At 38.5% G+C, this 27,388-nt stretch overlaps 1 protein-coding gene across 2 annotated transcripts in view; it reads right to left on the bottom strand.

Moving 5' to 3' along the window:
• The window catches only part of FANCB (FA complementation group B), a 51,309-nt gene that overhangs the window by 1,140 nt on the left and 22,781 nt on the right, over nucleotides 1-27,388 (bottom strand). The window contains exon 9 of one of the 2 annotated variants that reach the window (XM_033849761.2): nucleotides 1-27,388. This exon is cut by the window's left edge and continues 1,140 nt beyond it. In XM_033849761.2, coding sequence (XP_033705652.1) covers nucleotides 26,974-27,388 — 415 coding nt within the window. In that variant the 3' untranslated portion in view covers nucleotides 1-26,973. The other variant, XM_073799611.1, reaches the window with a different exon arrangement.

The raw sequence follows: 27,388 nt of genomic DNA, 5'->3' as shown, positions 1-27,388 counted from the left end.
TTATTGTTTAAACATCCCAAGTGTTTTAGATTTTCCATTCTTTTCGCCTATTTTGTCCTTTTCCTCTATTTAGAATATATTATATAACATATTTGAGTTCTTATCAGCTAACTTCAGTATCAGCAACATCTATGGATCTGCATCTATTTTTTTCCCTCTTAATTGCCAGTCTGACCTTTTTACACACCTAGAAATGTTACTGTGTGCCAGGTAGTATGTATAGAAGAACCATAGAAGTTTCACAGAAAAGAGGTTTCCCTTTTATTTCATTAGGCTGTTAAGGTGAGTAGCTAATAAACTCTATCCAGTCAGAAATTGAGCTTGATCAGGAATATACTGTAAGTTTAGTAAGACTCTATCTCCTTCTGGTATGTTCCTGTTCGTAGATTGTGGAAATACAGATCTCCTCACCCCTAGAAGCTAACAGACAGTTCTGACCTTCAGAGGTTTTCAGCCTCCTTTAGCCTCCTACTTCACGCAGCTTTAAAACTTGGCAAACGTCTTTAAGAGAAAACTCACTGTGTTTGAAGAAGAGCTCCTCTCTCGCGGCACTGTGCAACTGAAAGGTACCTCAGTCTGTCTTTTAGAAGTTTCTGTGCTAACTCCACCATTTCCTGTACAGCTACAGAACAATGAAAATATCCCAAGGTGAAAACTGTGTGCATTTAGGGTCCCTTAATATTTCAATTTGTCACCACAGTACTATGCAACTGCTAAAAGGCTTCTGACTTCTCTGTCCTCAAGCAGAAGCCCTTTGCCTGGAACAAGCCTGATCTACATCCTGCCCCCAAATAAACAAAGGGCTGGCAATTATCAAATCACTGTAACAATTTTCCCTTTTCTGTAAGTTCAGTTCATCCAGTCCTTTGTTTCCACAGCTCTCTGAACCCCTTAAAATGTGATTTTCGTAGTGTATCCAATTTTGTCTAGTGGGAGAGTGGGCCTGTGGCAACACATTTCATTTCACCGCTACATGAAAGTCCAGGGTTTTTGGTTTTGTCACTAAGGGTATTTGTTATTTTCAGTTACACTTTGAATTTTATGTACAAAATTTCCTACCAGTCTGAACATTCTTTACAGCATGCATTTCAAGGTTTAGGCTTGCTGAAACCACATATACATCCAAACAGTTTACCAATATCACAGAGCTGAAAGCTGTCAAAGTCGGTTTTATTGATGCAGATTCTTTTTGCTTTTGTGAAGTTGCACATGTTGTTAAATCTTTATTTGCATCTCCTTTTCCATTAGTTTTTTTTCTTTGCCCTTTTTTTCTACTGACATTTTCCCTTTACCATTTTCAAGACATTTTCTCTGTATTGCAGATACTAGTCCTTATTTTGAGCTATGTCACAAATAATGTTTTCCCCATATTATCTTGTCTTTTGACTTTATTTTTTAATAAAGATGTTTTGATTTTTTCTTTCTATGTGACTGAATTTTATGGCTTCTGGAATTTGTGAAATAGATTGGTAAGTCTTTCCCACTCTAAGTTAACATGGAAGTTATTACTTATTTTCATCTTTTTGTTTGTTACCTTTTTTTATACTTGAAACTTTGATCCTGGTAATGGGCACATTCTCCCTTGTCTTCCCCAGATGGCTATTTGGATTCCCTAAGACCATCCTTTACTCAATGAAGTGGAATGCTGTCATTATAATGTACAAATTCTCATATGCATTTCGTTCTATTTCTGAACTTTCTATTCTGTTCTATTCTGGTGTGTCTATGTGTGCACTAGAAACACACTTTTACTTATTGATATTTTACTACATATCTTAATATCCAGTAGGGTGACTCTCCACTTGCCACCATGCTTTCCTTTTCAGAGTTTTCATGACCTTTCTGGCTTGCAGATTTTTCCACAAGAACTTTAGAATCAAGATAACTTGTTCCAAAGAAAATCTATTGGTATTTTTATTGGGATGGGGTTATATCCATAAACAAACATAGAGAGAACTGACAACTTAATGACACTGAGTTTCTACCTTAAAATAATGTGTTACTATTTATGTTTCCTTTTTGGAGGGGAGGATCCTTTAGTAGTATTTGAATGTTTTCTTCATTCACATCTTGCACATTTCTTGTTACGGGCATTTTTTTGTTGTTACTGTAATTATGCTGTATCTGCTTTCTTATATAGTCTCATTTCACAGATAATAGATTGAAATGAACTTTTCAATACTTGAAAATGGGATTGCTCTTCAGTACCCAGAAGTAGCAGAGAAGCTATAGGGATGTGTGAGAAACACTGTTTGAGAGTAGGGTAAAAAGATTGCCTTCACTGAGTTCAGTCCATTTAAAAAAAACTGTTTTCATAAAATGTAATAGATTCATTGAAGGAGTTCAAACTACTCTTTTCCCTAAATTTTATCATTAACCCAAAATAAAAACCTGGGAGTATTCCTTGACTACTCCCACTTGGTCTGCTGACCATCTATCCATAGTTTTTATTCTGATGGTGAACATCAGAATTATACTTGTAGCTTTTAAAAAAGCATACAGCCAGCTTCTACCCTTGACCATTCTGATTCAGGTCTAGGGCAAGTCTAGGCATGTGTGTGTGTGTTTACACACACAACTCCAGTGATTGTGATTCCCCACCTTTTAGGAATCATTAAAAAATCAAAAACTAAGTCCTGTTGACCATACATCCTAAATATCTCTGCAATATACTTCTTCATTTTTACCTTTGCCAATTTAAACCAATACTTCATCATCTCATGCCTAGACCACTCTAGCAATCTCCTTGTTGCTATTTTAAAATCTACTCTTTGTCCCTTACAATTCAGCCTCCAAACAGCTAACAAGGCTATATATATGTAAAAGAAAAATCAGGCTGTGCCACATGCCAACATAAATTCCTTCAAAACTTCCCATCTACGATCCCTAAACACTGATCCACTGACGAGTGCCAGTCCCTAAGTTTCCACTGGTGTGTTGCACAATGAGACTGAGAAAAAATAAACATGGTGATTTTTTTATGAAACCAAATTTATTCAGTTTAAATTATCTGCATTCTATGATTATATATTTAGCACCAATATATTATGTTTTCTGAAATGATGGTGGCATGGGTGCCATCTCTTAACATGAATTTTACGTGGTAAAACAGAAGGATGTCAAATCTATGCGTCTCAATTTTTAAAATTACACCTGCTCACATGATCAAAGTCTGGGAACCACAGATGGAAGAATTAAGTACAAGCTTCCTAATGTGGTCTGTGATATGGAAATCCCCTAGTACCACACAAACACACCAAGGTTGGCTCTTTACTTGAATTTGTTAAAACTACATTTCATTCATTAACATTTTCTTTTTAAAAAATTTACACTAATATTAGTTAATTACCAGTTATGTGCAAAGTACTATGCCAGATGGGATAAAAAGGTGATCAAGAGCGGGAAGAGAAATGGGAACATATGTATATATATAACTGATTCATTTTGTTGTGAAGCAGAAACTAACACACCACTGTAAAGCAATTATACTCCAATAAAGATGTTAAAAAAAAAAAAAAAGAAAAGAAAATGGGCCCTGCCCATAAGGAAGTTAACCGTATTGGGGGTTCTAAATTTTGGAGTCAACAGCCTTGATTTCAAACTGGAGTTAACTATAGTACCTGCCTATAATTAGTTAGCTATTAAATTACAACTATAGTACCTGGAAAGAAGGACGGTGTACTACAAAACTACACACCAGGGGAACTTGGCCTAGTCCTCGAAGGTCAGAGGTTTCCACGAGGAAGTGAATTAAGAACTGAGATCTGAAGGATGAATGGGCATGAAACTAGGTGAATGAAGAGCAGGAATGAAGAGAGAGCAGCACAGATAATGGGAAGAGCATGTGCAGAATATGAGGTGGGAAGCACAGGCTGTGCTTGAAGAACTGATGGGCTATCGGTGACTAGCGCCCATGGGGACAGGAGCAGAATCCTAGCTAGGCTCGTGAGGAAGACTAGGTGACACCGGACCTCACATGTCACATATGGATTCTGGTCTTTATTCTAAAAGTAATGGGAAGTCACTGAAGGAACACTGAAACGATGGAAAGATGATGACAGAATCTTATACTGGATTGGCCAAAAAGGGTCGTTCGGGTTTTCCTGTAACATCTTATGGAAAAACCCTAACGAACTTTTGGGCCAACCCAATACTTTAACACTAACAACCATCGGCTTAACAGTCCTATGCAAACATCATGCTGTTGTACTTTTCACTGCCTTTATAATAACCTACCCTCCTTCCTCCAATACACTCTTGATTTTTTAATATTTAAAACTAACGTAATGGATAAGTGTTGTATTAGTTTCCTAGGGCTGCGGAAACAAAATGCCACAAACTCAGTGGTTTAAAACAACAGAAATCTGTTTCACAGTTCTGGACGTTAGAAGTCGGAAATCGAGGTGTAGGCAGCGTCATGCTCCCTCTGAAATCTGTAGGGGAATCCTTCCTTGCGCCCTCCTAGTTTCTGGTGGCTTGCTGGTAACCTGTGGCATTCCTCAGCTTGTAGCTATGTAACTCCAATCTCTGCCTACATTGTCACACTGCATTCTCCCTGTCTCTGTCTTCACATCTTCCTATAAGGACACCAGTCATACTGGAGTAGGGGCCCACCCTACTCCCGTATGACCTCATCTCAACTGATCACATCTGTAACAACTCTATTTCCAAACTAAGTCACATTCTGAGGTACTAAGGATTAGGACCTCAACATACCTTGGGGTGGATGGGGGGAGGACACAATTCAACCCATAACGAATACCTACGTAAAAACATTTAGGTAGTACTAAACAGGAAGCAGTGAGGTCTCCCTCTCATAACCCAGGCCTAAGCCAATCACTACAGGATATTCAATGACCATAGACCATTTCAGGACTGAATGTGGGTAGTAAGACATGAGGGGGAGATGTTCCTCACTCTTCTGTAAGCTTTCTCCCTCTGGACAGAGTGGTGTGTAGACGTGTACACCTTAATATCCTGCTGAGCTGCCTAATTAAACCATCTCAAGCTTGCACACCTCCCACCAGTTACAATAACCATGACATCTCCTTCGCTGGTAAGTTTGTTTTGAGTTGGACGTTCCTTTAATATAAGTCCTAATGGATAAGGGTGTCATCTGGCAATGTACAATCATTATCTTTCCATTGTTTCAGTATTCGGAGTAATTCTTCATGGTTACGAATTAAAGAAAAGACACCTTTCCACAATGATTATGGACATAAGATATGGAAGATAACCTAAAGTGGGAAATGTCAAAGAAGAAAGTAAGATTAAGCTTATGTATTCCTTGGTTTTCCTTTCATCACCAAAGATGTTGGGATAATGCAGGGCAATATACTTTTGGGTAGGATTTACATCAATGGAAGCACAATGCCAGCAGAGATGGATGACCTTGTAGTTAGCCATCCAGAAAACACATCAGACTGTGAGGATTTTATGGAATGACAACAAGATGATATTTGGAAACTTGAATTTTCCCCAACACAAAAGTCTTGACTTTGACAATACCATAAAGTTGCTTATCACCTTGCCTTTCAGAGTGTGGCCCATGAACCAGAAGCATCAATATCACTGCATGTTAGACATGCAGTCTCAGGTCCCACTCTAGACCTACTAAATCAGAATGTAGAGTTGAACAAGATCCTCAGGTGATTTGTATATACATGAAAGCTTGGGAAATAACGGCATTATTACACTGTGAACAGAAAGATGACAAAGAGAAGTCTGTGAAGACATGTCCCCTGAAATGGTCAAGCTGATTTGCTGCTTGTTGTAATGCACTGGCTCTAGCTATACATCAGAATAACCGCAGAAGCTTTTACACTGATGCTAAGGCCCAAGGCAGAACCTAGACCAACTGGATCAGAATCTTCGGGGTGAGGCTTAGGATCAGCAAAGCCCTTTAAGAAGTCCTCAAGTAATTCTTATCAAAAACCATGGCTGAGAATTATTAGTGTAAAGCAAGGGCTAGGGAGAGGAGGACTAAGAATTCATGTTTAATGAATATAGAGTTTTGGTTTCACAAGATGAAAAAGTTCTAGAGATCTACTGCACAACAATGTGAATATACTTAACACTACTGAACTGTACACTTAAAAATGATTAAGACGTAATATTTGCCAGAATAGGCAAAATCATTCAGATAATCAATTTTAAATTATTTGCTTTACTATACACAGATATGTTATTTGAATTTTTAGAATAAATTTGGTTTTCTAAAAGGGTTTTGAATGTAATTATAGTATGGGTTCACCAATACAGTAAAACCAATTTTTCGATCAATAAATATTTCAAAATTGCATGATTTAAATGCTTTAGACCCCTGTTTACTGTCCCAAGTGCTCTGGTTTGAACTTCTCTCTTTGTGTATACGTATCTCTCTGGGCCTTTCTTCATGGGGCAGCAACAGGTCTGGTGGAGGCTCCCTGAATCATCAGGCAAAATTCCAGTATATTATAATACCACTTTAATCCACAACCACCCCAACATGAATATCCTTAGAGTTTACCAGATCCCCGAAGAGTCCTGTTATGCAAAATTAAGAACTCTTGCTTTCAGATGGTGTCCCTGCTGGGTACAGTGCCCCATAAGGGTATTCCTATGAGACCCCAGGAATACTTTTATGAATTAGTATAGCATATAGCTCTGTGCCACTGTCTCTCCCATTAAGACTGCAAGCTTTCTGGAAGCTGTGGAGAGTCATATTTATCTTTAGATCTCTAGCACCTACTTATATATTTGGGCATGACAACGTATTCAATGGAACATCAATAAACACATGACTGGATGAAAGATCTCCATATCCTCTTCCACTTCATACCCTACTGATATTTTGAAAGAGACAAAATGTTTTCTATAGGCACATCATTTGGAAGGATTAGAGCACACACAGGATGAAAAAAGAAAACAGAATTCCATTCCTTTTCTTCTCAAGTAATGTACTCATGTGGAATAAAGACGTAGTTTTCTAAAAGGGCTAACTTTTCCTGGAATTCCAAGCTCTACTGCACTGACTCCCAGCCAATGACAAACACTTCAGAGAATCTCAAGACTTCCTAGAGACGTCTCAAAGAGAAGTTACTTAAGGGTTATTTAAAGAACTAACAATTTCATTTAAGAAACCCCAAAATATAAATGAGCAATGGTAAATGCAATAATTCTGGAGAGTGATAGTTCTAACAAAGACAACTGAAAGGTAATAAGAAAGAGAGACTCAGGTATTTAGATAGAGTTGGAGGCAGTAGTCAAGAGATAAAACTCAGCTGGGGCCAGCAATCACCTCTAAGAGCTCACTCATAGGATTTAAGATAACACGGTGCACAGCAAAGGAAACCATAACAGAATGAAAAGACAACCTACTGAATGGAAGAAAATATTTGCAAATGATATGATCAATAAGGGATTAATATCCAAAATATATAAACAGCTCATACAACTCAACATCAAAAAAACAAACAACCTGGTTAAAAAAAATTAGGCAGAAACCTGTATAGACATTTCTCCAAAGAGGACATGCAGACGGCCAACAGGCACATGAAAAGATGCTCAACATCGCTGATCATCAGGAAAATGCAAATCAAAACCACAATGAGATTTCACCTCACATGTGTCAGAATGACTACCATCAAAAAGAACACAAATAACAAATGTTGGTGAGGATGTGAAGAAAAGAGAACCCTAGTACACCGTTGTTGAGAATGTAAATTGGTACAGCCATTGTGGAAAACATTATGGAGGTGTCTCAAAAAATTAAAAACAGAACTACCATATGACCCAGCAATTAAATTCCTGGGTATATATCAAAAAAAACCCCAAAAACACTAATTCGAAAAGATACATGCACTATTATTCATAACAGCACTATTTATAATTGCCAAGATACGGAAGCAAACCAAGTGTCCATCGACAGATAAATGGATAAAGAGGATATGGGGTGTGTGTGTGTGTGTGTGTGTGTGTGTGTGTGTGTACACATACACACAATGGAACATTACTTGGCCATAAAAAAGAATGAAAATTTTTCCATTTGCAATAGCATGGATGGACTTGGAGGGCATTATTCTAAGTGAAGTAAGTCTGAGAAAGACAAATACTGTATGATATCACTTATATGTGGAATCCAAAATAATACAGCAAACTAGTAAAAATAACAAAAAAGAAGCAGACTCACAGATATAGAGAACAAACTAGTGGTTACCAGTGGGGAGAGGAAGCCGGGGAGGGACAATATAAGAGTAGGGAATTAAGAGGTACAAACTATTATGTATAAAACAAGCTACAAGAATATACTGTACAACACAGAGAATGTAACCAATATTGTATAACTATAAATGGAGTATAACCTTTAAAAATTGTGAATCACTACATTGTACACCCATAACCTACATAATACTGTACATCAACTATACTTCAATAAAAATATTAAAAAAAATAACATGGCCCAGATCGTATAAATCTTTCGCCTTTTACTAAAAAAAAAAAAAAAAGGCCCACATTTCCCGATATCTCGATATTAATAAACTTATACTTTTATTGAACTATACATTTTTTGTAAATTTTTAAAACAGTAAGTGCATTTTGTTAATATAAAACTGTCAGAAGACATGGCACTATATTATTACAAACTGACTTTATTACAAACTGACCTTTGCTCTTTCACCACGAAGAGCATAGTCCTGGAGCTACACTGGATGTCAATCTTGGCTCTGTTCCTTACTATAGCTATATGACCCTGGGTGTAGTACTAAACCTGTGTGGGTCTTAGTTTCTTCATTTGTAAACAAGAGATAGTTAATAGAGCACATCTTATAGCAGCACTGTCTAATAAAACTTTCTGAGACTAAGGAAATGTTCTATTCTATACTGTCCAAATAGTAGCCACTAGCCACATGTAGCTATTGATCATTTGAAATGTGGCTAATGCAAGTAAGAAACTGAATTTTTAATTTAGTTTTAATTCAGTTAAATGTAAACAGCCACACAACACTACTGGCAATGTCCTGGAAAGCATAGTTTCAGAGAGTTGTAAGGATCATATGGGGTAAGCATTCAAATCAATGTCTGACACACAATAATCAATATATGTTAGCTAGTGCTATTGCCCAGCACATCACATTATAGATAACTAGTACCCAAGTGCAGATTACAGTTTTATTCAACTCTTTCCCTAAATTTTATGTAATCATTTTTCCTACTATTTATAGTTCCAGACTAATTCTTTCCCCTTCCAGGTGGCACTGGCTTCAGCAAACAGACCAGTCTGCACACCAAGCCCCATCTCCCCTTGTTAGGCTCAACGCATGTACTATATGGTCACTTTCTCTGAAGGTTTTGAAGACTGTCAGAACACATTTGGTCCTGGCTCCCTTCGGATGGTACCCGCTGCCCCCACTCCCAATGTTTTGACTACATTTACCAGAATCTTTCAAGTGTTACAGCATATTAATTTCCTTTTTGGATAATGTATCAGAGGATTTTATTGTCACACTTGACATAACCAAATTAGTCATTCTACACCTTAAAACATTTTATCAGGCTTATAAAAACGACACTAAATATTTCCATCATCTTGTTTTTTGTATGAGGCTACAGTGAAGTTTAGAAAGGTTATCTTTTGCTCCCTGGTATATATTAAAATGCAACTACTCATGTTCTAGCACATATTTGTTACCTTGAAAAAGGCTGCAAGCTCTAAATCAATAAGGCTGTTCATCTCTTTTGATACAGCAATACTACTCTATTTCCAAAACAGTCTCATAATATCACATTTGTTTTTCCTAACACAAAGACTCCTAGAACAATCAAAATTGGTAAAGATTCCTTTCTCTTCCCATTGGAGAAGATATAGCTGAGAATATGAGAAAAGATGTCAGAAGAGAATTACAAGTCTGAATTCTCCTGCTGTCTAAGTAACACAATAGATGTGGTTCTTACATTGATAATTTTATATTCTAAAACACGAAATATGGAGAAATAGTTAAATAATCTGACATATACCTCTAACCCAATGAGGAAGGCATCATTAAACAAGTGGCCTGGTGTAATACCAGAGGAAAGCTAAGGAAGACAGAAAAGATAAAGAATTAAAAAAAAATACAGCTTATCTCAGATATAAACTACTATCAGGTATGAACTAACTTGAGTTGTAAACTTACAAAAAAAAAAAAAAGAAAAGAAAAGGACAAAACAGGAAAGAAGCCTAGCAAGCCACTGCCCAGAAATAAACTGTGGGGAGTGGGGGCAGGGAGGGGCAGCTTTTGCCTACACTGCTTTTAGCAGGTACAAGCACCCTGTTTCTGCAGGAAACTCTTCTTGTCCTGGGACTGCACATGTGTGGACAGTCAGCTTTGTTCTCTGGGATTCTTTACCCCATTTCAAGCAGTGAGAAATGATTTCAGCTGCAAGTAACAGAAACCTTGACTTCTGTTACAAGGAATTTTTTTTTTTTCCTGAAGTAATGGGCAGTCCCGGGAAACGGTGAGCTTACATTCAATTCAGTGGCACAATAAAACAATTTTCAGTCTACAGTGTCAGATTCATTCTAAAGCCTAATTTCCTGTGATTCTCTCAACTTCTCAAGTTAGGGCCACCTACTTCCAGCGGGACAGGAAAAACCTCTTCCTAATTGGACTGAGGGGAAGAACCAAGCCCTTCCCCTCGGTCTGATTCGGCCCAATTTAGGTTTTGTGCCCAGCCTAGTAACGGCTGCCTGGGAAATGTCCTGCACTAACTGGCTTAGACTAGTCAGGACTAACCTCTGGAACTGGGGATGGAGTTCACTTACCCAGTCACATGAATGGTGGGAAGGAAGTTTCCGGAGCAAAATGAGAGCTCTGCTATGAGAAAAGGAGGAAATCGATGTGGACCAGGCAATCAACCGATTGCATCACACTTACCTCCCACTCCTGGCGGACTTGGTATCTAGTGCTAAATGCTTTGGCTGGTTACTAAGAGTATGTTTTACTGGCCCATAACACTGCTTATACTTTGTGGGTAAGTGACTGCTGCTGTGGGGAAATGGATAATCCAAGATGAAGTTAAAGATGCTAAAGAAGTTTCCTAGCTGAACTCAGGACTATTATGTTGACCTCCAGTTAGGCACACAGGCACTTGTCCAGTATAGCTGCTCACAAGTGTAGCACAGGAAAAATCTGCATAGTGAGGGCACAGCAGGTCTGATTTTCTGCCCTTATGAACATTCACTACCTCAATAGTGCCTGCCACGCTACTGAACAAAAAGGCAACACAGGATTATTGAAATAAGGTCCTAGGAAATGGCCACACTATTAGCACTGTGAAGAAACTCAACACAGTAGGATTTTACAGGACAGGGCTATTTTGTAGAGTCCATAAGCAATTCAACTCAAAAACTGAAAACAGAAAAAACCTTTGAAGGATTCAATTAAATACACTGTTTACAGATCAGCATTCTTTCCATTGCACCATACTGTCTTTAGCAGTAAAAACCTCAAGTTCCCCAGAGAAGATTAACCAGGAAAGAGCTCTCACTCTCAAATTCTTAGGATGTTAAGTAATATTTTCACAATTTGAATAGAAGAAAAAGGATACCTTTCAACATTTGGTATTAGCCCAGTTTTGCGGAAAAAAGAAAAGGAAAGGATACAAAGCTTTGCTTTTACTGGGAAGGGCAGGCAAAGAAGTTAACTGGATCTTTTCCTTCCTGAGACGGGGAGAAAACTGAGTGGTCAATTCTATGTAGTACAAAGAGATGTTATCAGGACAATAGAAGATTCACTTGTACATTATTAGAATTCTTAAAGGGTCTGCTGATTTAAAAAAAAACCTCTAACAAGGTTATAGGATCAAGTTGCTTGCATGCAACCCCTTAATTTGGTTTAACATTTTTTTTCATACTGGGGACAACATTAATGAGCTGCTATGAAGGATTAAACCATATATATGTATAGGTATGAATATTACTGCGGGAGGGGTATGTGTGTGTTTTCAAGCTGTTTGGTATACAGTTGAAGGAAACAATAGCATAATAACTGAGGCAGAAGAATGGATAAGTGACCTGGAAGACAGAATGTTGGAATTCACTGCTGTGGAACAGACTAAAGAAAAAAGAATGAAAGGAAATGAAGACAGCCTAAGAGACCTCTGGGACAACATTAAACGCAACAACATTCACATTACAGGGGTCCCAGAAGGAGAAGAGAGAGAGAAAGGACCAGAGAAAATATTTGGAGATTATAGTCGAAAACATCCCTAACATGGGAAAGGAAATAGCCACCCAAGTCCAGGAAGAGCAGAGAGTCCCAGGCAGGATAAACCCAAGGAGAAACACGCCGAGACACATAGTAATCAAATTGGCAAAACTTAAAGACAAAGAAAAATTATTGAAAGCAGCAAGGGAAAAATGACAAATAACATACAAGGGAACTCCCATAAGGTTAACAGCTGATTTCGCAGCAGAAACTCTACAAGCCAGAAAGCAGTGGCATGATATACTTAAAGTGATGAAAGGGAAGGACCTACAACCAAGATTACTCTACCCAGCAAGGATCTCATTCAGATTCGATGGAGAAATTAAAAGCTTTAGAGACAAGCAAAAGCTAAGAAAATTCAGCACCACCAAACCAGCTCTACAACAAATGCTAAAGGAACTTCTCTAAGTGGGAAACACAAGAGAAGAAAAGGACCTACAAAAACAAACCCAAAACAATTAAGAAAATGATAATAGGAACATACATATTGATAATTACCTTAAACGTGAATGGATTAAATGCTCCAACCAAAAGACACAAGCTTGCTGAATGGATACAAAAACAAGACCCATATATATGCTGTCTACAAGAGACCCACTTCAGACCTAGGGACACATTCAGACTGAAACTGAGGGGATGGAAAAAGATATTCCATGCAAATGGAAATCAACAGAAAGCTGGGGTAGCTATACTCATATCAGATAAAATAGACTTTAAAATAAAGACTATTACAAGAGACGACGAACGACACTACATAATGATCAAGGGATCAATCCAAGAAGAAGATATAACAATTATAAATATATATGCACCCAAAAAAGGAGCACCTCAACACATAAGGCAACTGCTAACAGCTCTAAAAGAGGAAATAGACAGCACAATAATAGTGGGGGACTTTACAACCTCACTTACACCAATGGACAGATCATCCAAAACGAAAATAAATAAGAAAACAGAAGGTTTAAATGACACAACAGACCAGACAGATTTAATTGATATGTATAGGACATTCCATCCCAAAACAGCAGATTACACTTTCTTCAAGTGTGCATGGTACATTCTCCAGGATAGATCACATCTTGGGTCACAAATCAAGCCTCAGTAAATTTAAGAAAATTGAAATCATATCAAGCATCTTTTTTGACCACAATGCTACAAGATTAGAAATGAATTACAGGGAAAAATATACAAACACATGGAGGCTAAACAATACGTTACTAAATAACCAAGAGAACACTGAAGAAATCAAAGAGGAAATCAAAAAATACCTAGAGACAAATGACAATGAAAACATGACGATCCAAAACTTATGGGATGCAGCAAAAGCAGTTCTAACAGGGAAGTTTATAGTTATACAAGCCTACCTCAAGAAACAAGAAACATCTCAAGTAAACAATATAACCTTACACCTAAAGGAACTAGAGAAAGAAGAACAAACAAAACCCAAAGTTAGCAGAAGGAAAGAAATCATAAAGATCAGAGCAGAAATAAATGAAACAGAAACAAAGAAACAATAGCAAAGCTCAATAAAACTAAAAGCTGGTTCTTTGAGAGGATAAACAAAATGGATAAACCATTAGCCAGACTCATCAAGAAAAAGAGGGAGAGGACTCAAATCAATAAAATTAGAAATGAAAAAGGAGAAGTTACAACAGACACCACAGAAATACAAAGGATCATGAGAGATTACTACAAGCAACTCTATGCCAATAAAATGGACAACCGGGAAGAAGTGGACAAATTCTTAGAAAAGCACAACATTCCAAGACTGAACCAGGAAGAAATAGAAAATATAAACAGACCAGTCACAAGTAATGAAATTGAAACTGTGATTAAAAATCTTCCAACAAACCAAAGTCCAGGACCAGATGGCTTCATAGGCGAATTCTATCAAACATTTAGAGAAGAGCTAACACCCATCCTTCTCAAACTTTTCCAAAAAATTGGCGAGGAGGGAACACTCCCAAACTCATTCTATGAGGCCACCATCACCCTGATACCAAAACCAGACAAAGACACTACAAAAAAAGAAAATTACAGACCAATATCACTGATGAATATAGATGCAAAAATCCTCAACAAAATACTAGCAAACAGAATCCAACAACACATTAAAAGGATCATACACCATGATCAAGTGGGATTTATCCCAGGGATGCAAGGATTCTTCAATAAATGAAATCAATAAATGCGATACACCATATTAACAAATTGAAGAAGAAAAACCATATGATCATCTCAATAGATGCAGAAAAAGCTTTCGACAAAATTCAACACGCATTTATGATAAAAACTCTCCAGAAAGTGGGCATAGAGGGAACTTTCCTCAACATAATAAAGGCCATATACAACAAACCCACAGCAAACATAATTCTCAATGGTGAAAAACTGAAAGCATTTCCTCAGATCAGGAAAGAGACAAGAATGTCCACTCTCACCGATATTATTCAACATAGTTTTGGAAGTCCTAGCCACGGCAATCAGAGAAGAAAAAGAAATAAAAGGAATACAAATTGGAAAAGAAGAAGTAAAATTGTCATTGTTTGCAGATGACATGATACTATACATAGAGAATCCTAAAAATGCCACCAGAAAACTAGTAGAGCTAATCAATGAATTTGGTAAAGTTGCAGGATACAAAATTAATGCACAGAAATCTCTTGCATTCCTATACACTAATGATGAAAAGTCTGAAAGTGAAATTATGGAAACATTCCCATTTACCATTGCAACAGAAAGAACAAAATACCTAGGCATAAACCTACCTAGGGAGACAAAAGACCTGTATGCAGAAAACTGTAAGACACTGATGAAAGAAATTAAAGATGATACCAACAGATGGAGAGATATACCACATTCTCGGATTGGAAGAATCAATATTGTGAAAATGAATATACTACCCAAAGCAATCTACAGATTCAATGCAATCCCTATCAAATTACCAATGGCATTTTTTACGGAACTAGAACAAATCATCTTAAAATTTGTATGGAGACACAAAAGACCCTGAACAGCCAAAGCAGTCTTGAGGGAAAAAAACGGAGCTGGAGGAATCAGACTCCCTGACTTCAGACTATACTACAAAGCTACAGTAATCAAGACAATACGGTATGGGCACAAAAACAGAAACATAGGTCAATGGAACAAGATAGAAAGCCCAGAGATAAACCCACGCACCTATGGTCAACTAATCTATGACAAAGGAGGCAAAGATATACAATGGAGAAAAGACAGTCTCTTCAATAACGGGTGCTGGGAAAATGGGACAGCTACATGTAAAAGAAGGAAATTAGAACACTTCCTAACACCATACACAAAAATAAACTCAAAATGGATTCGAGACCTAAATGTAAGACCGGACACTATAAAACTCTTAGAGGAAAACATAGGAAGAACACTCTTTGACATAAATCACAGCAACATCTTTTTTAATCCACCTCCTAGAGTAATGGAAACAAAAACAAAAACAAACAAATGGGACCGAATGAAACTTCAAAGCTTTTGCACCGCAAAGGAGACCATAAACAAGACCAAAAGACAACCCTCAGGCTGGCAGAAAATATCTGCAAACGAATCATCGGACAAAGGATTAATCTCCAAAATATATAAACAGCTCAGGCAGCTCAATATTAAAGAAACAAACAACCCAATCCAAAAATGGGCAGAAGACCAAAACAGACATTTCTTTAAAGAAGACATTCAGATGGCCAAGAAGCACATGAAAAGCTGCTCAACATGACTAATTATTAAAGAAATGCAAATCAAAACCACAATGAGGTATCACCTCACACACACCAGTCAGAATGAGCCTCATCAGAAAATCTACAAACAACAAATGCTGGAGAGGGTGTGGAGATAAGGGAACCCTCTTGCACTGTTGGTGGGAATGTAAATTGATACAGCCACTATGGAGAACAGTATGGAGGTTCCTTAAAAAACTAAAAATAGAATTACCATATGATCCAGCAATCCCACTACTGGGCATATACCTGAGACAACCATAATTCAAAAAGACACATGCACCCCAATGTTCTTTGGAGCACTATTTACAATAGCCAGGTCATGGAAGCAACCTAAATGCCCATCGACAGACGAATGGATAAAGAAGTTGTGATACATGTACACAATGGAATATTACTCAGCCATAAAAAGGAAAGAAATTGAGTCATTTGTTGTGACGTGGATGGATCTAGAGACTGTCATACAGAGTGAAGTAAGTCAGAAAGAGAAAAAGAAATATCGTATGTCAACGCATGTATGTAGAACCTAGAAAAATGGTACAGATGATCTGGTTTGCAGGGCAGAAGTTGAGACACACATGTAGAGAACAAACGTATGGATACCAAGAAGGGAAAATCACAGTGGGGTGGGGATGGTGGTGTGCTGAATTGGGTGATTGGGATTGACATGTATACACTGATGTGTATAAAATTAAAGACTCATAAGAACCTACAGTATAAACAAACAAACAAAAAAAACAACTAATACTAAACTTTCTTTGGGTTATTTGTATTGAAATATGTTAATATAAATGTTGCAGACATTAAATGAAATTTCTAAAAATCTTATATGTTTTGGTATAATGTTATAAGTCATACTTCTACTTATTACTTTAAAATGTATGTCTCAGAAATAAGTAAATTTCCTTGCCAATTGCATTATTATGAACTTTCAGCAGATCTTTAACCGTGGTCATTTTTAAGTCTTTTGTCATTCCCAGACAGTTCTGGGTGTACTGTGATGCTTTTGCAAAAATGTTCCTATAAAAGGGTTTCATCTTCAAGAAATTCACGGAAAAGACTCTGACAAGTACAGGTTTCTGGTAACTGACTATACTGGTGAACTGAATGAATAAGCATTTTCAGAACTCTAACGGAAAACTGAACTCATGAAAGTGCTAACAGAAGATCAAGATGACAAAAAAATGATTATATGGGACTGAGTGAACTGATGAGGATGATTAAAATTTTTGTGACTTTCTGTTTGAATAAAAAAAAATCCCACAAGGACTCAGAGGCAAAAAATATACAAATCAATGTTCACTGGAGGGGGGCAGAGGGGAAGATGGCGGAAGAGTAAGATGCGGAGATCACCTTCCTCCCCACAGATACACCAGAAATACATCTACACGTGGAGTAACTCCTATAGAACACCTACTGAACGCTGGCAGAAGACCTCAGACCTCCCAAAAGGCAAGAAACTCCCCACGTACCTGGGTAGGGCAAAAGAAAAAACAGAGACAAAAGAATAGGGACAGGACCTGCACCAGTGGGAGGGAGCTGTGAAGGAGGAAAAGTTTCCACACACTAGGAAGCCCCTTCGCGGGCGGAGACTGCGGGAGGCTGACGGGGAAAGCTTCGGAGCCGCAGAGGAGAGCACAGCAACAGGGGTGCAGAGGGCAAAGTGGGGAGATTCCCGCACAGAGGATCGGCGCCTACCGGCACTCACCAGCCCAAGAGGCTTGTCTGCTCACCTGCCGGGGCGGGTGGGGCTGCGAGCTGAGGCTCCGGCTTTGGTCGGAGAGCAAGGAGAGGACTGGGGTTGGCTGCGTGAACACAGCCTGAAGGGGTTAGTGCACCACGGCTAGCCGGGAGGGAGTCCGGGAAAAGGTCTGGAGCTGCCGAAGAGGCAAGAGACTTTTTCTTCCCTCTTTGTTTCCTGGTGCGCAAGGACAGGGATTTAAGAGTGCTGCCTAAAAGAACTCCAGAGACGCGCGCGAGTCGCGGCGAAAAATGCGGACCCCAGAGACGGGCGCGAGCCGCGGCTGAAAACGCGGACCCTAGAGACGCGCACGAGACGCAGCTAAAAACGCGGACCCCAGAAACGGGTGCGAGCCGCGTCTGAAAGCGCGAAACCCAGAAACGGAGCACAGGTCACTATCCACACCTCCCCTTCCAAGAGCCTGTGCAGCCCGCCACTGCCAGGGTCCTGGGATCCAGGGACAACTTCCCCGGGAGAACGCATGGCGGGCCTCAGGCTGGTGCAATGTCACGCCGGCCTCTGCCGCCACAGGACCGCCCCGCACACTGTGCCTCTCGCTCCCCCCACCTGAGTGAGCCAGAGCCCCCGAATCAGCGGCTCCTTTAACCCCGTCCTGTCTGAGCAAAAAACAGACGCCCTCCAGTGACCTACATGCAGAGGCGGGGCCAAATCCAAAGCTGAGCCCCTGGGAGCTGTGAGAACAAAGAAGAGAAAGGGAAATCTCTCCCAGCAGCCTCAAAAGCAGCGGATTAAAGCTCCACAACCAACGTGATGTACCCTGCATCTGTGGAATACATGAATAGACAACGAATCATCCCAAACTGAGAAGGTGGACTTTGAGAGCAAGATTTATGATTTTTCCCCTTCTCCTCTTTTTGTGAGTGTGTATGTGCATGCTTCTGTGTGAGATTTTGTCTGTATACCTTTGCTTCCACCATTTGTCCTACGGTTCTATCCGTCCGGTTTTTTTAAAATTTTCTTTTCTTAATAATTAAGTTTAATTCTAATAACTTTACTACACTTTACCTTCTTTCTTTCTTTCCTCCCTTCCCTCCTTTAGACAACGAATCATCCCAAATTGAGGAGGTGGACTTTGAGAGCAAGACTTATGATTTTTTCCCCTTTACCCCTTTTTGTGAGGGTGTATGTGTATGCTTCTGTGTAAGAGTTTGTCTGTATAGCTTTGATTCCACCATTTGTCCTAAGGTTCTATCCGTCCTCTTTTTTTCCTAAATAATTATTTTTTAATTTAATAACTTTATTATACTTTATTTTAATTTACTGCATCTTCTTTCTTTCTTTTTTCCTTCCTTCCTTCCTCCCTCCCTCCCTACCTCCCTCTTTTCTTTCCTTCTTTCCTTTTCTTTCTTTCTTCCTTCCTTCCTGCCTTCCTTCCTTCCTTCCCTCCTTTCTTTCTTTCTTCTTTCTTTCTTTCTTCCTACTTCTACTACTTCTTTCTCTCTACTTTTTCTCCCTTTTATTCTGACCTGTGTGGATGAAAGGCTATTGGTGCTGCAGCCAGGAGTCAGTGCTGTGCCTCTGAGGTGGGAGAGCCAACTTCAGGATACTGATCAACAAGAGTCCTCCCAGCTCCACATAATATCAAACGGCGAAAATTTCCCAGAGATCTCCATCTCAACACCAGCACCCAGCTTCACTCAATGACCAGCAAGCTACAGTGCTGGACAACCTATTGCAAACAACTAGCAAAACAGGAACACAACCCCACCCATTAGCAGAGAGGCTGCCTAAAATCATAATAAGTCCACAGACACCCCAAAACACAACACCAGACGTGGACCTGCCCACTAGAGAGACAATATCCAGCCTCATCCACCAGAACACAGGCACTAGTCCCCTACACAAGGAAGCCTACACAACCCACTGAACCAACCTTAGCCACTGGGGACGGACACCAAAAACAACGGCAGCTATGAACCTGCAGCCTGCAAAAAGGAGACCCCAAACACAGTAAGATAAGCAAAATGAGAAGACAGAAAAACACACAGCAGATGAAGGAGCAAGATAAAAACCCACCAGACCTAACAAATGAAGAGGAAATAGGCAGTCTACCTGAAAAAGAATTCAGAATAATGATAGTAAAGATGATCCAAAATCTTGGAAATAGAATGGACAAAATGCAAGAAACATTGAACAAGGACCTAGAAGAATTAAAGATGAAACAAAAAATGATGAACAACACAATAAATGAAATGAAAAAGACTCTAGATGGGCTCAATAGCAGAATAACTGAGGCAGAAGAACGGATAAGTGACCTAGAAGATAATATACTAGAAATAACTACTGCAGAGCAGAATAAAGAAAAAAGAATGAAAAGAACTGAGGACAGTCTCAGAGACCTCTGGGACAACATTAAACACACCAACATTCAAATTATAGGGGTTCCAGAAGAAGAAGAGAAAAAGAAAGGGACTGAGAAAATATTTGAAGAGTTTATAGTTGAAAACTTTCCTAATATGGGAAAGGAAACAGTTAATCAAGTCCAGGAAGCACAGAGAGTCCCATACAGGATAAATCCAAGGAGAAATATGCCAAGACACATATTAATCAAACTGTCAAAAATTAAATACAAAGAAAACATATTAAAAGCAGCAAGGGAAAAACAACAAATAACACACAAGGGAATCCCCATAAGGTTAACAGCTGATCTCTCAGCAGAAACTCTGCAAGCCAGAAGGGAGTGGCAGGACATACTGAAAGTGAGGAAGGAGAAAAACCTGCAACCAAGATTATTCTACCCAGTAAGGATCTCATTCAGATTTGATGGAGAAATTAAAACCCTTATAGACAAGCAAAAGCTGAGAGAGTTCAGCACCACCAAACCAGCTTTACAACAAATGCTAAAGGATCTTCTCTAGGCAAGAAACACAAGAGAAGGTAAAGACCTATAATAACGAACCCAAAACAATTAACAAGATGGGAAGAGGAACATACATATCGATAATTACCTTAAATGTAAATGGACTAATGCTCCCACAAAAAGACACAGACTGGCTGAATGAATACAAAAACAAGACCCATATATATGCTGTCTACAAGAGACCCACTTCAGACCTAGAGACACATACAGACTGAAAGTAAGGGGATGGAAAAAGATATTCCATGCAAATGGAAACCAAAAGAAAGCTGGAGGAGCAATTCTCATATCAGACAAAATAGACTTTAAAATAAAGACTATTAAAAGAGACAAAGAAGGACACTACATAATGATCAAGGGATCAATCCAAGAAGAAGATATAACAATTATAAATATTTATGCACCCAACATAGGAGCACCTCAATACAAAGGCAAATACTAACAGCCATAAAAGGGGAAATCGACAGTAACACATTCATAGTAGGGGACTTTAGCACCCCACTTTCACCAATGGACAGATCATCCAAAATGAAAATAGATAAGGAGACACAAGCTTTAAATGATACATTAAACAAGATGGACTTAATTGATATTTATAGGACATTCCATCCAAAAACAACAGAATACACATTTTTCTCAAGTGCTCATGGAACATTCTCCAGGATAGATCATATCTTGGGTCACAAATCAAGCCCTGGTAAATTTAAGAAAATTGAAATTGTATCAAGTATCTTTTCCAACCACAACACCATGAGACTAGATATCAATTACAGGAAAAGATCTGTAAAAAATACAAACACATGGAGGCTAAACAATACAGTACTTAATAACCAAGTGATCACTGAAGAAATCAAAGAGGAAATAAAAGAATACCTAGAAACAAATGACAATGGAGACACAACGACCCAAAACCTATGGGATGCAGCAAAAGCAGTTCTAAGAGGGAAGTCTATAGCAAGAGAAGCCCACCTTAAGAAACAGGAAACATCTCGAATAAACAACCTAACTTTGCACCTAAAGCAGTTAGAGAAAGAAGAACAAAAAAACCCCAAAGGTAGCAGAAGGAAAGAAATCATAAAAATCAGATCAGAAATAAATGAAAAAGAAATGAAGGAAACAATAGCAAAGATCAATAAAACTAAAAGCTGGTTCTTTGAGAAGAAAAACAAAATAGATAAACCATTAGCAAGACTCATCAAGAAAAAAAGGGAGAAGACTCAAATCAATAGAATTAGAAATGAAAAAGGAGAAGTGACAACTGACACTGCAGAAATAAAAAAGATCATGAGAGATTACTACAAGCAACTCTATGCCAATAAAATGGACAACCTGGAAGAAATGGACAAATTCTTAGAAATGCACAAACTGCCAAGACTGAATCAGGAAGAAATAGAAAATATGAACACACCAATCACAAGCCCTGAAGTTGAAACTGTGATTTTAAATCTTCCAACAAACAAAAGCCCAGGACCAGATGGCTTCACAGGCAAATTCTATCAAACATTTAGAGAAGAGCTAACAACTATCCTTCTCAAACTCTTCCAAAATATAGCAGAGGGAGAAACACTCCCAAATTCCTTCTACGAGGCCACCATCACCTTGATACCAAAACTAGACAAGGATGTCACAAAGAAAGAAAACTAAAGGCCAATATCACTGATGAACATAGATGCAAAAATCCTCAACCAAATACTAGCAAACAGAATCCAACAGCACATTAAAAGGATCATACACCATGATCAAGTGGGGTTTATTCCAGGAATGCAAGGATTCTTCAATATACGCAAATCTATCAATGTGATAAACCATATTAACAAATTGAAGGAGAAAAACCATATGATCATCTCAATAGATGCAGAGAAAGCTTTTGACAAAATTCAACACCCATTTATGATAAAAACCCTGCAGAAAGTAGGCATAGAGGGAACTTTCCTCAACATAACAAAGGCCATATATGACAAGCCCACAGCCAACATCATCCTCAATGGTGAAAAACTGAAAGCATTTCCACTAAGATCAGGAACAAGACAAGGTTGCCCACTCTCACCACTATTATTCAACATAGTTTTGGAAGTTGTAGCCACAGCAATCAGAGAAGAAAAGGAAATAAAAGGAATCCAAATCAGAAAAGAAGAAGTAAAGCTGTCACTGTTTGCAGATGACATGATACTATACATAGAGAATCCTAAAGATGCTACCAGAAAACTACTAGAGCTAATCAATGAATTTGGTCAAGTAGTAGGATACAAAACTAATGCACTGAAATCTCTAGCATTCCTATACACTAATGATGAAAAATCTGAAAGTGAAATCAAGAAAACACTCCCATTTACCATTACAACAAAAAGAATAAAATATCTAGGAATAAACCTACCTAACGAGACAAAAGACCTGTATGCAGAAAATTATAAGACACTGATGAAAGAAATTAAAGATGATACCAATAGATGGAGAGATATACCATGTTCTTCGATTGGAAGAATTAACATTGTGAAAATGACTCTACTACCCAAAGCAATCTACAGATTCAATGCAATCCCTATCAAACTACCACCGGCGTTTTTCACAGAACTAGAACAAAAAATTTCACAATTTGTATGGAAACACAAAAGACCCCGAATAGCCAAAGCAATCTTGAGAACGAAAAATGGAGCTGGAGGAATCAGGCTCCCTGACTTCAGACTATACTACAAAGCTACAGTAATCAAGACAGTATGGTACTGGCACAAAAAGAGAAAGATAGATCAATGGAAAAGGATAGAAAGCCCAGAGATAAACCCACACACATATGGTCACCTTATGTTTGATAAAGGAGGCAGGAATGTACAGTGGAGAAAGGACAGCCTCTTCAATAAGTGGTGCTGGGAAAACCGGACAGGTACATGTAAAAGTATGAAATTAGATCACTCCCTAACACCATACACAAAAATAAGCTCAAAATGGATTAAAAACTTAAATGTAAGGCCAGAAACTATCAAACTCTTAGAGGAAAACATAGGCAGAACACTCTATGACATAAATCACAGCAAGATCCTTTTTGACCCACCTCCTACAGAAATGGAAATAAAAACAAAAATAAACAAATGGGACCTAATGAAACTTCAAAGCTTTTGCACAGCAAAGGAAACCATAAATAAGACCAAAAGACAACCCTCAGAATGGCAGAAAATATTTGCAAATGAAGCAAGTGACAAAGGATTAATCTCCAAAATTTACAAGCAGCTCATGCAGCTCAATAACAAAAAAACAAACAACCCAATCCAAAAATGGGCAGAAGACCTAAAGAGACATTTCTCCAAAGAAGATATACAGACTGCCAACAAACACATGAAAGAATGCTCAACATCATTAATCATTAGAGAAATGCAAATCAAAACTACAATGAGATATCATCTCACAGTGGTCAGAATGGCCATCATCAAAAAATCTAGAAACAATAAATGCTGGAGAGGGTGTGGAGAAAAGGGAACCCTCTTGCACTGCTGGTGGGAATGTGAATTGGTTCAGCCACTATGGAGAGCAGTATGGAGGTTCCTTAAAAAACTGCAAATAGAACTACCATATGACCCAGCAATCCCACTACTGGGCATATTTCCTGAGAAAACCAAAATTCAAAAAGAGTCATGTAACAAAATATTCATTGTAGCTCTATTTACAATAGTCTGGAGATGGAAACAACCTAAGAGCCCATCATTGGATGAATGGATAAAGAAGATGTGGCACATATATACAATGGAATATTACTCAGTCATAAAAAGAAATAAAATTGAGCTATATGTAATGAGGTGGATAGACCTAGAGTCTGTCATACAGAGTGAAGTTAGTCAGAAAGAGAAAGACAAATACCGTATGCTAACACATATATGTCGAATTTAAGAAAAAAAATGTCATGAAGAACCTAGGGGTAAGACAGGAATAAAGACACAGACGTACTGGAGAACGGACTTGAGGATATGGGGAGGGGGAAGGGTGAGCTGTGACAGAGAGAGAGGCATGGACATATATACACTACCAAACATAAGGTAGATAGCTAGTGGGAAGCAGCCGCATAGCACAGGGAGATCAGCTCGGTGCTCTGTGACCGCCTGGAGGGGTGGGATAGGGAGGGTGGGAGGGAGGGAGACGCAAGAGCGAAGAGATATGGGAACATATGTATATGTTATATGCATAACTGATTCACTTTGTTATAAAGCAGAAACTAACACACCATTGTAAAGCAATTATACCCCAATAAAGATGTTAAAAAAAAAATTTTCACGCAAAGTAAAGAAGCTGTTACAGTGGAGGATTACTGGACTGAATGTCAATATTATGACATAGTATGAGTGTGTTTGGTAATTGCAATCATTGTTGCTTTTGTTGTAGTCATCCATTTACAATGCTTGTTGTCAGTTTATTTATCTCTTGTAAAAATAAAATACAGTGTGTGTGTGTGTGTGAAAAAAGAAAAAGAAAAAGAAGAAAAAGAAAAACAAATTACACTGGAGTACAAAGCTCACTTGTAAAGAGGTTATTTGGTACATACAGATTAACACCTTTTGTTTGCTTTTATAAATAAAAAATAAGCAATATGCTATTTTTTTTTTACTATCCTAGCTTTTCTATAGATAAACTATTACAATCAAATTCTGTTTAGTTTTTTGACAGCCTCCATTTTACAATTTAGTTCCTATATTTTCTACCTGGTTGTCCTTTCAGAACATGTCATGGGAAGTTTCACTACACCTACTGACACACATTGCTTTCTGACTTCCACAATTAATCCTGAAATTATCACATTTTCATTTCCAGAAAGTCTGAAATATTTTTCATTGAAATTTCATAGAAATCGAGCTATAGAGCTATAGAACTCAATTTGCAATGGATTACTAAAAAAAGAGGTAGCATATTATATGGACAACCATAAAAACCGAGACAAGACAGTAATAACCTAGCTTCTCAAAAACCCACTTGCATCACCAGATCATTAGGGACAAGCACTTCTGAGGCATGGGGTGGGGGGATTAGCACTTCACTGCTGCAAGTGTGAAATGCCGGTTTCTATAATCATCTTTATGTCTCTCAAGTGAGACAGAAACTTCCATCTCACTTATGGATTTTAGAGCAAAAAGGATCAGAAACATTCCTTTTGGCCCATATCCTTTTGTGTCTTTTTCCTTCTCCTGACATTCTCTTATTACTTCAGAATTCTTATTTTTTCCAAAAAGAAAAGAGAATAGGTTGAATTTTTATCCCTTTGAAATGCCTCACTGGACCCCTTAAAAAATCACTTAACTGAAGTGAATTTTCACTTATTTTTAAATTTCTCAGTCCCTAAGGAGTGCCATATTCTTTAAGTTACTTTAGTTCGGATTTTACATTTTAGCTTTGCCTAGAGTTGGAATTTCAGATGGCTTAAAGGCAATTTCAATTTTTTAAAAATAGTGGCCTATGAGGTATGCTTAGCCTTTTGAAAGAGAGATGCTTTTCAAAGAAATGCCCCCAAATTTTCACATGCCTATAGACTTACACAATTTCATAGAGGCTTTCTAAGAAAATTTAATTTAATAAGGGTTTCCGCCATAATGGTCTCACCTAGACACTCTGCCATTTAAACTTCCACAGGGGCTTGATATTTACAGAAACTTCTGAATCGTGACAACCTTGTTTATCTGTTTGAAGCTTTTTTTTTTTTTTTTTTTGCAGTACGCGGGCCTCTCACTGTTGTGGCCTCTCCCACTGCGGAGCACAGGCTCCGGACGCTCAGGCTCAGCGGCCATGGCTCATGGGCCCAGCCGCTCCACGGCATGTGGGATCTTCCCGGACTGGGGCACGAACCCATGTCCCCTGCATCGGCAGTCAGACTCTCAACCACTGTGCCACCAGGGAAGCCCTGAAGCTCATTTTTATATGCTAGGTTTTACTAAGCAGAGTATAATAAAAGGGCTACTTAAGGTTTTTTGAAGATTTAGAACAAAATATTGTTCCATCACCTATGTCTTAAGTGGAAACACTAAGGCAGGATTTCTCCACCCCGGGCATTACTCACATTTGGGCTGGACCCTCCCCTGTCGGGGGCTGTGCTTTGCTGTGTAGGAAGTTTAGCCGCATCCCTCGCCTCAACCCACTAGATCTGAATAGCACCCCTCTCTTGCCCTCCCCACCTGCCACTACTCCTGACAACCAAAAAATATCTCCAGACATAGCCAAACGCCCCTGGGAGGCAAAATGAGCCTAGGTGAGAAGTGCTGCTCTAAGGCATGCTATTTTGTGCATCTTCAAGATTCTACACTAAGCCTCAATCTTTACTTTTACAGAGAAGGCATATAATGTAAGATGAAAACAAGTAGGACCAAAACATTCTGGCAGGGAAAAATATTCTAAAATATAACCAAGCCGAGATTGTAATTATAAATCAGTCACTTTCTGGGCAGCAAGGTCTGATTTCAGCTGAACCTCAGCTAATTTCAAAGTCATTTCTCTGTAAAGGGCACCACTCACTTTTAGGTTCGTCCCCAACTTTTGCTTCTTTTCTCTCTGAAGTTCTTTTCTGTAGGCATGGATGCTTTCCTCTATGTCTGATAAAGCAGCCACATCACCACTAGTCTTTTCTTTGCTTGCTTCACAACTCTGCACCAAGTTGCTTTCAACCTTAACTAAGGCAGAAGAAAAAGAACCAAGGATAACCAATTCCTTCTCCAAAGCTAATCCCAAATGACCAATTAGGAAATCCTCACTTCCTAATTTTAGATATTTGAAGAAACTGTTTATAGGGAGAACACTGCTGAGATTATGAAGGCACTGGAACAAAACTGTTTGATTC

This window comes from Tursiops truncatus, chromosome X, assembly GCF_011762595.2.
Source record: "Tursiops truncatus isolate mTurTru1 chromosome X, mTurTru1.mat.Y, whole genome shotgun sequence".
Lineage (NCBI taxonomy): Eukaryota > Metazoa > Chordata > Mammalia > Artiodactyla > Delphinidae > Tursiops > Tursiops truncatus.
This window is presented reverse-complemented; position numbering and strand designations above follow the sequence as displayed.